This window comes from Tachysurus fulvidraco, chromosome 9, assembly GCF_022655615.1.
Source record: "Tachysurus fulvidraco isolate hzauxx_2018 chromosome 9, HZAU_PFXX_2.0, whole genome shotgun sequence".
Classification (NCBI taxonomy): Eukaryota; Metazoa; Chordata; class Actinopteri; order Siluriformes; family Bagridae; genus Tachysurus; species Tachysurus fulvidraco.
Window position 1 is genome coordinate 1,566,914 of NC_062526.1, and position 10,000 is coordinate 1,576,913.

At 46.7% G+C, this 10,000-nt stretch overlaps 1 protein-coding gene across 1 annotated transcript in view; it reads left to right on the plus strand.

Annotated features, from left to right (window-relative positions):
- hk2 (hexokinase 2) overlaps positions 1 to 10,000 on the plus strand; it is a 37,961-nt gene that overhangs the window by 22,673 nt on the left and 5,288 nt on the right. Inside the window, exons 11-13 of the mRNA XM_027168855.2 lie at positions 1,096 to 1,244; positions 4,639 to 4,758; positions 7,630 to 7,725. Coding sequence (XP_027024656.1) covers positions 1,096 to 1,244; positions 4,639 to 4,758; positions 7,630 to 7,725 — 365 coding nt within the window. The remainder of the gene's footprint in view (positions 1 to 1,095; positions 1,245 to 4,638; positions 4,759 to 7,629; positions 7,726 to 10,000) is intronic.

Here is a 10,000-nt window from a genome sequence, read left to right on the forward strand (position 1 = left end):
CCCAAGGATTCAATTCCTGAAGCCACGCCTCCTGGACGAGGACTTTTGGATACGAGGACATGCCTACTTGAAATTGACTGTCAGGTACAGAGGACACGCCTACTTGACATTGACTGTCAGGTACAGAGGACACGCCTACTTGACATTGACTGTCAGGTACAGAGGACACGCCTACTTGACATTGACTGTCAGGTACAGAGGACACGCCTACTTGACATTGACTGTCAGGTACAGTGGACACGCCTACTTGACATTGACTGTCAGGTACAGAGGACACGCCTACTTGACATTGACGGTCAGGTACAGAGGACACGCCTACTTGACATTGACTGTCAGGTACAGTGGACACGCCTACTTGACATTGACTGTCAGGTACAGAGGACACGCCTACTTGACATTGACGGTCAGGTACAGAGGACACGCCTCCTTGACATTCACTGTCAGGTACAGAGGACACGCCTCCTTGACATTCACTGTCAGGTACAGAGGACACGCCCACTTGACATTGACTGTCAGGTACAGAGGACATGTCTCCTTGATGAGGACCGTCTGGTACAGAGGACACGCCTTCTTGACGAGGACTGTCTGGTACAGGCCACACCTCCTTTACTGAGACGGAAGAATCTACACCTTCTTTCACTGAAGACTGAAGTCAGGAGCAGAGAGGCCACGCCTGATGAGCATAGAGACCAGACCCAACTTCTTCATGTACAGAGACCATGCCCCATTTTCTGGAGCCGGTGGGTGTAGAGGTCACGCCCATCGTCTTCTTTAAATCTGCAGATACAGTCTGCCTCCTTTATTGGTACTGGCAAAAACATAAGCCACACCTCCTTTACTGTGACTGACACAGAGACCACATTCACATCCTTCACTGAAACAAACAGGCAGGAGGCCACACCTCTTTCACTGGGGTTGAAAGGCCCATAGGCCACACCCACTTTCTTGATAACACCTTACACCTGTTTAATTATTTAGTTAAATGAATTTGTATATGTGTGTATGTGTGTGCGCGTGTATGTGTGTGTGTGTGTGTGTGTGTGTGTGTGTGATGGAGAGAGAGAATACTAAATCAGTTTTCTCTATATTCCTTAGAGCATGGAGATTTCCTGGCACTGGATCTCGGTGGGACGAACTTCCGTGTGCTGCTGGTTCGAGTGCGCAGCGGGAAACGGCGCAGTGTGGAGATGCACAATAAGATTTACACCATCTCACAGGACATCATGCAGGGCACAGGGGAAGAGGTACGGCTCTCTCCTTCCTATAAATTACAGCCTTCTAACACCATGCAAATAAACACACAGAAACGGACGTGAGAAAGACCGTGAGGACCGTAAAGACCCCTGAGGACTGTAGAGACCGTGAGGACCGTAAAGACCCCTGAGGACTGTAGAGACCGTGAGGACCGTAAAGACCCCTGAGGACTGTAGAGACCGTTAGGACCGTAAAGACCCGTGAGGACCGTAAAGAATGTGAGGACCGTGAGGACCATAAACACCCATGAGGACCGCAAAGACAGTGAGGGCCGTAAAGACAGTGAGGACCGTAAAGACTGTGAGGACCGTAGAGACCCGTGAGGCCCGTAAAGACTCGTGAGGACCGTAAAGACCATGAGGACCGCAAAGACCGGGAGGACCATAAAAACTGTGAGGACAGTAAAGACCATGAGGACCGTAAAGACCGGGAGGACCATAAAAACTGTGAGGACAATAAAGACCGTGCGAAACGTTAAAGGACAGAAAAATAACTCCTGCATTTGTCTTTCTGCATTTAGCGCTTAGGAGCGAATAATTAATTACAGAGCATGATACACACTGTACACAGGACACACACTGTTCACAGGACACACACTGTTCACAGGACACACACTGTACACAGGACACACACTGTACACAGGACACACACTGTACACAGGACACACACTGTACACAGGACACACACTGTACACAGGACACACACTGTACACAGGACACACACTGTACACAGGACACACACTGTACACAGGACACACACTGTTCACAGGACACACACCTCACAGAACACACACTGTTCACAGGACACACACTTCACAGGACACACACTTCACAGGACACACACTGTTCACAGGACACACACTTCACAGGACACACACACTGTTCACAGCTTGAATTTCTTCAAAATAATGTCCTTTGGTGACACTTTAGGTAATCGTTTTTTCTCTCCTAGTTTATACAGGGCCAGTTTTATAAAGACTGCACGTGTCTTATACAGAAAAGTTTGAGAAGAATGTTCCAGAGAAACTGTTTAAGGTTCCCTCCAGATATTTAAATCTTTTCCTAACACACTTCACATGCACATCTACAGAAGTAGGAAGCTTTTAAAGTGGTGCAGCCTCGGGCTTTTCTCCACTCACCCTGGAGCTCATTACGAAAGCTTGCAGTGATTTCGACATCCCGCGCGACCGTGTTTACTAGCGGCGGCTCCGTGTCCTACGTGCTGGTGTGATTTCGGCGTGTACTTGATAAAGGTCAGGATGCTCCACAGAGTACAATCAGAGTGCTTAAGGACCTCCTGAACATCTCTTACATATCATTAATGTGCGCTTGCATAAAGTTCTCAGCAATCTCTCGGCCCGAAAATGCACCGTGGGCCAGTTTGAGCGGTCTCTCAGGCTCAGACGAGAGCTCTCGTGCTCAAATTACACATGGAGTAGAGACAGGAGGCGTGAAGTGCTACGGAAGAGCGCTCGTTTCCTTCTCCATCTTTATTAAGCCCCTGTGCGTAAGGTCTCAGGACGAGTCGCTCGCGTTGGATGGAACCGAGGCCGCCGCGGCACAGACTACAGAGTCGTTCTTTCTTGGATAACCAGCAACATGAGACAACGTTTGATTGATTTTGAGAGTTTTCAGTAAAGTGAAATGTTGAGAGGCTTGAAGACCTAAAGCCCCGAGGACGAGAGGAGGACAGGCTGTTAATTACGTTCTCTTACCGGGATTATTTATGTTCAATTCCACTTTTGTCAGCAAGTTGCTGGAGTTCTCCTGCGGCCTTCTGAACGTATTTCTGTCCTGTTTCACTTGACTGTGTTCGCCTTGTAAAATTCCACTCCCAATGAAATGGTCACTACATTAGAATTCGTGGGGCTTTTTACCCCTCGTCACTTCCTGTGTGTTCTGTGATCAGATATCTACCCGATGGTAAAAAGTCCAGGTCTAAATGCCCTCCGAAACGTTTTGGAGACGGATATAAACCCGATGGTACAAACCCCTTCAGGAGGTGGTCTGGGACGCGTTACAGATGAAACTGGACAGGTGTAAATGAATGTGGTTGTTTGAGCCACATACGTCAGCGCTAAACTCCTCCCAAACGGAAGTACGTCACTCGCAGGTGATCTTTCACCCAGGCGTCTCGTCGGGGCTTAAAACGCGCTGCTGCCGCCAGCGAAAACGCAGCAAACAGTAAACGCTGTTTTTTGTAGCATAAACGTCGTAACCAGTTTTTACGTCTACTTTTCGATCGCGTTCTGAAAACTGCATACACCAAAGTGTGTGTTCTGTTACAGTTACCCCGGAAATGAGGGCAAATATATTAGCATTTTGGGCGGGAGCAGAAAGATCGGATCGATATCTGATTCGCCGAGACGCGTTTATGTGGCCTGATGTAAATGGGACAGTTTTAACAAATCAGACAGCTATCGGATCAGAGACAACACACGAAGTGACCGGGTGTAAAAACTGAGTCAAATGAGGCAGATGAGGCAGCGATTCTGAGGCAAACGAGGCAGCGATTCTGTTTTCACAAATATACGTTTTTACGAAAGTTAAAATCTGAAATCTTTTCAGATGAAGATGGAAGGCAGAAGGAAAGACCGATTCATTGGGATCACCAATAACAAAAAATGTATGACTCGATGTGAACTAGCTAGCTAACCGATGTTCAGTGGGTGTGGCTTCTACGGGATCGATTTCCGCTAGCAGAGCAAAAAAAAAAAAAAAACTTCTATTATTATACGTGTACTGTGTCTAAATTGACACTTATCCGTTGTTAATTTCTTGTGTGTAAAAGCAGCCTTACCTTCGCTATCGTGTGTTTGTCCCGCGATTAGCTACGGCGGATGTTCAGAATAACTCCGCTCTCTGTGCGATATCGCTTAATTAGTTCTGACCACAAAAAAGTGACAAGAGCTTGAATCCCTGAGAGGAATTTTCTTGATTTTTTTTTTCTTTTCTTTTTCCTCATGAATGCTTCACTGACACAGGAGAATCCTTCTGTATGCGTTAAATAAACGTCTCCTCGCGCGTCATTTTCGTCGCGATTCCGAACGAACGTTTAACCTTCTGACCAATCAGAATATAGAACCCTACAGCGTCGTGGCGTGATGAGAGACGGGTCTGGTTCTAAACTCTGATTGGCTGAGCTGTGTTTTTGAAGGTGTGGTCAGTCTCTCGATATCTGCTGTGACTGTAGTGATGATCTTGTTTTATTTTTTTTTACGTTGCTTAGCAACCAAAGCTTGTGTTCTATAGAGACGGGTTTACGGCGGATATCGTTACTTCTTATTTTTGTTGTTATTTCGTTAAAAAGGTAAACAGCCGAAAACGTGTGTACGTTTGTTTTGTTAGATGAAAACTCGATGATGTAATACGTGTGTCCCCACAGCTGTTTGACCACATCGTCCACTGCATCGCTGACTTCCTGGAGTACATGGGAATGAAGGGTGCGTCGTTACCTCTGGGATTCACCTTCTCTTTCCCCTGCCACCAAGCTGGATTGAACAAGGTATATATACACACACACACACACACACACACACACACACACACAAAGCAAGATATTATCTTATGTCCAAAGCTTTTTTAAAAGGTTTCCATGCTGAGATTAACGGAGAATTAACAACCCATGATGAAAAATACTATTAAAGGCGTCGTGTGCATGTTCTTCAGGGTTCCTCGCTGATTTTCTGTTACGTCGATATCAATCGCTTCTCTTCACCTTGACACTTGGTCTCGTGCCCCTGGTTTTTATTTATTTACCCAACTTGCTTTACCTCACAGTGGCCCAAAGCACATGTCTGGTCAGAGATAACAACAAATAGCATTAGATTCCAAATGCATAATAATTCCAGCCTCGCTTCCTGGGCATTTTGTTAACCTGCTTGTGTGTGAGATAATCAGCTGGCCAAGTAACCAGAGGGTAGCCAAGTGCTAAATTACTTTTGTTCCCCTAAGCAAGGGGATTATGTAGAGAAAAAGGACTTGTGTTGTCAAAGGGGCAAAAAAAAGGGCAATGTGTTGGACTCCACAGATTAAATGTCTCTCACATGCAATCCATCGTCCGAGGAATCCTGCGCAGCGTCGTGTAATGAAATGTACTTACGTTAACGTGATTTCTGCTCCGACTCTGTCGTTTTTATTTGTCCCCTGACGACCAAAAAGTTTTTTCTCGGACCACTCGGTACTAAAAATTATAAAGCTACTTGTGATTGAAGTGATTCCCTTCTTGTCTCCTTGACTCTCTCCAATGAATAGAAGTTTTTATTTGTCACATTTACATTACAGCACTGTGAAAGTCTTTTTCTGTGTTGTGTGTGTGTGTGGTGTGTGTGTGTGTGTCTGTGGTGTGTGTGTGTGTCTGTGGTGTGTGTGTGTGTGTCTGTGGTGTGTGTGTGTGTGTGTCTGTGGTGTGTGTGTGTGTGTGTGTGTCTGTGGTGTGTGTGTCTGTGGTGTGTGTGTGTGTGCTCTGTGTGTGGTGTGTGTGTGTCTGTGGTGTGTGTGTGTGTGTGTGTGTCTGTGTTTTGTGTGTGTGTGTGTGTGTGTCTGTGTTTTGTGTGTGTGTCTGTGTCTGTGGTGTGTGTGTGTGTGTGTCTGTGGTGTGTGTGTGTGTCTGTGGTGTGTGTGTGTGTGTCTGTGGTGTGTGTGGTGTGTGTGTGTGTCTGTGGTGTGTGTGTGTGCTCTGTGTGTGGTGTGTGTGTGTGTGTGTGTGTGTGTGTCTGTGGTGTGTGTGTGTGTGGTGTGTGTGTCTGTGTTGTGTGTGTGTGTGTGTCTGTGTTGTGTGTGTGTGTCTGTGTTGTGTGTGTGTGTCTGTGCTGTGTGATGTGTGTGTGTGTGTGGTGTGTGTGTGTTGTGTGTGTCTGTGTTGTGTGTGTGTGTGTCTGTGCTGTGTGTGTGTGTTTTGTGTGTGTCTGTGTTGTGTGTGTGTGTCTGTGTTGTGTGTCTGTGTTGTGTGTGTGTGTGGTGTGTGTGCTGTGTGTGATGTGTGTGTGCTGTGTGTGTGTGATGTGTGTGTGCTGTGTGTGTGTTGTGTGTCTGTGTGTGTGTGTGTGTGTGTGTGTGTGTGTGTCTGTGTTGTGTGTGTTAGTGTGTGTGTGTGTGTGTGTGTGTGTGTGTGTGTGTGGCTACAATCTCACATTTACATTACAGCACTGTGAAAGTCATTTCTTTACATATACTAACTTCAGAGGTTGGGGTCAGAGCGCAGGGGCAGCTATGATACAGCACCCTGGAGCAGAGAGGGTTAAAGGCCTTGCTTAATGCCCTGACAGTGGCAGCTTGTCAGTGCTGGGGCTTTAACCCTGAGCCTCTGATCAACAACCCAGAGCCTTCACCGCTTCACCCACCGTTGCCCCATTTTTATCATTTTTTTTTTTTTGCAACCATTTAAACTTCAGTCTGAAGAGTTAGGTGCGTCTCACATTTCTCAAACGACTCCTTAAACGATATGACTCTTTTGACTCCTTTTTTTTCTTTTCAAGCGATCTCTATAACTACGATTCGTCTGATTCCCTACTTGACTCTTGATTCTCTAGAAGGAGTCTTTTGCTTGAAGTGACTTTTTCTAACCCCACACTGTAACTATGATTTATCTCATCACCTACTTGACTCCTTGACTCCTTGACTCCTTGACTCCTTGGTTGACGTGACTGTTGTTGATCTGTAGCTACAGTTCAAGCAGTTCTCTTCTTGACTCTTTGACTTTCTGAAACGATTCTTGCCTGCAGAATGTAGGAGTCAAACGATTCTCTTTTAAACTCGCTTGCCTCAGGTGATTCACTCCTTGCTTTCAAGTGACTCCTTGACCGGGACCCGGAGGGTATTTAGTCTCATTTAAAGCCAAAATTATGATCAGAACTGAGATCTGTTTTAGATCTGGTGCTGTAAATTAACCCGAAGTCGACCGGAGAGCCAGCGGCCAAGCAGGTGGATCGCAGCGAGCGTGTAAATCATGTCCATTACTCAACGTCTTGTCTTTGCTTGTACAGTTTCTTCTCTTTCTTGTTCTCTTGTTTTTCCTCCAAACCATAAAATGATTTGAATTTGTATAATTTCATTGAATCATTTGTATTTTTTGTTGGAAATAAACCCTGGTCATGTGGTTAGTGAGCACGCCGAACGCCGTCTGGATGCTGCTGAAGCATCTGAGGAAGAGGAAAGTGAATAGATGGAGGAAAGGCGGAGCAGAAGGCACTCGAGCGTCGGGGAGAGCACGAGCTAATGGACTGGAAAGCATGAGCGTGCGATCGTTCCGCCTGAGCTCTTACATGTCAACGTGTGTGTGTGTGTGTGTGTGTGTGTGTGTGTGTGTGTGTGTGTGTGTGTGTGTGTGTGTGTGTGTTTTTCATACGTCATCACATCCTCTCTCTCTGTGTTCCAGGGCATTCTGCTGAAGTGGACAAAGGGCTTTAAGGCCAGCGGTTGTGAAGGTGAAGACGTAGCGATGCTGCTCACAGACGCCATCCATCGCATGGAGGTCTGTTGTCCTGTCGGTTGTCCTGTCTATTGTCCTGTCTGTTTTCCTGTCTGTTGTCCTGTCTGTTGTCCTTCACATCACATCCTCACCTTAAATCTGACTACAGAAGTGTTTACAATCAGGATGAATTAAACCTGCTTCCTCTTCTCAAATCAACAAATCCACCAAGCCTTAAAACCACCTCAAATCACACACAAGCTTTACAAACAAACAAACAAACAAACAAACAAACAAACAAACAAAGAGTCTTCAAATAGATTTGAGTTACAGACCTCTATTTGAAAAATGTTACAGGAATATAAGAAGAAAAATATTACTTACCATCACCGTCTTATTATTTGCATCAGACACCTCTGTCCAGATCAGACACCCCTCTGTCCAGATCAGATCAGACACCCCTCTGTCCAGATCGGATTAGATCAGACACATCTGTCCAGATCAGATCAGACACCCCTCTCTCCAGATCAGCTTAGAACAGACACCCCTCTGTTCAGATGAGATTAGATCAGACACCTCTGTCCAGATCAGACACCCCTCTGTCCAGATCAGATCAGACACCCCTCTGTCCAGACCGGATTAGATCAGACACATCTGTCCAGATCAGCTTAGAACAGACACCCCTCTGTTCAGATGAGATTAGATCAGACACCTCTGTCCAGATAAGACACACTTCTGTCCAGATCAGACGCCTCTCTGTTCAGATCAGATCAGACACCCCTCTGTCCAGATCGGATTAGATCAGACACATCTGTCCAGATCAGACACACTTCTGTCCAGATCAGACGCCCCTCTGTCCAGAGCAGATCAGACGCCCCTCTGTTCAGATCAGATCAGACACCCCTCTGTCCAGATCGGATTAGATCAGACACATCTGTCCAGATCAGACACCCCTCTGTCCAGAGCAGATCAGACACCCCTCAGATCAGATCAGACACCCCTCTGTCCAGATCAGATTAGATCAGACACATTTGTCCAGATCAGATTAGATCAGACACCCTTCTGTCCAGAACAGGAAATCCAGCGCCAGTCTGTTGCAAAGTCAACGTTTGTTTAATTACTTTTAAGCCCCTGCTGGTGCGACCTTCAGAACAAAAATCTTTTGCATTTTAATTTTGCATATAAAACTGTGTGAAGAATCTGAAACTGAAGGATTTTTACAAGAGGAAGACAGTAAAGAGGAAGATTGCTGGGAGAGGGAGAGAGGGAGACAGCTGAGAGACAGATAGACTGATAGAGAGACCGCTGAGAGAGGGAGACAGCTGAGAGAGGGAGAGAGGGAGACAGCTGAGAGAGGGAGACAGCTGAGAGACAGACAGACCGATAAAGAGACTACTGATAGAGGGAGAGAGGGAGACCGCTGAGAGACAGACAGACTAATAGAGAGACCACTGGGAGAGGGAGAGAGGGAGACAGCTGAGAGACAGATAAACTGATAAAGATACCGCTAGGAGAGGGAGACAGATGAGAGACAGACAGACTGATAGAGAGACTGCTGAGAGAGGGAGACAGCTGAGAGATATAGAGACCGCTGAGAGAGGGAGACAGATGAGAGACAGATAGACTGATAGAGAGACCGCTGAGAGAGGGAGACAGATGAGAGACAGACAGACTGATAGAGAGACCGCTGAGAGAGGGAGACAGATGAGAGACAGACAGACTGATAGAGAGACCGCTGAGAGAGGGAGACAGCTGAGAGATATAGAGACCGATGAGAGAGGGAGACAGATGAGAGACAGACAGACTGATATAGAGACCGCTGAGAGAGGGAGACAGATGAGAGACAGACTGATAGAGAGACCGCTGAGAGAGGGAGACAGATGAGAGACAGACTGATAGAGAGACCGCTGAGAGAGGGAGACAGATGAGAGACAGACAGACTGATAGAGAGACCGCTGAGAGAGGGAGACAGCTGAGAGATATAGAGACCGCTGAGAGAGGGAGACAGATGAGAGACAGACAGACTGATATAGAGACCGCTGAGAGAGGGAGACAGATGAGAGACAGACTGATAGAGAGACCGCTGAGAGAGGGAGACAGATGAGAGACAGACTGATAGAGAGACCGCTGAGAGAGGGAGACAGATGAGAGACAGACAGACTGATAGAGAGACCGCTGAGAGAGGGAGACAGCTGAGAGATATAGAGACCGCTGAGAGAGGGAGACAGATGAGAGACAGACAGACTGATATAGAGACCGCTGAGAGAGGGAGACAGATGAGAGACAGACTGATAGAGAGACCGCTGAGAGAGGGAGACAGATGAGAGACAGACTGATA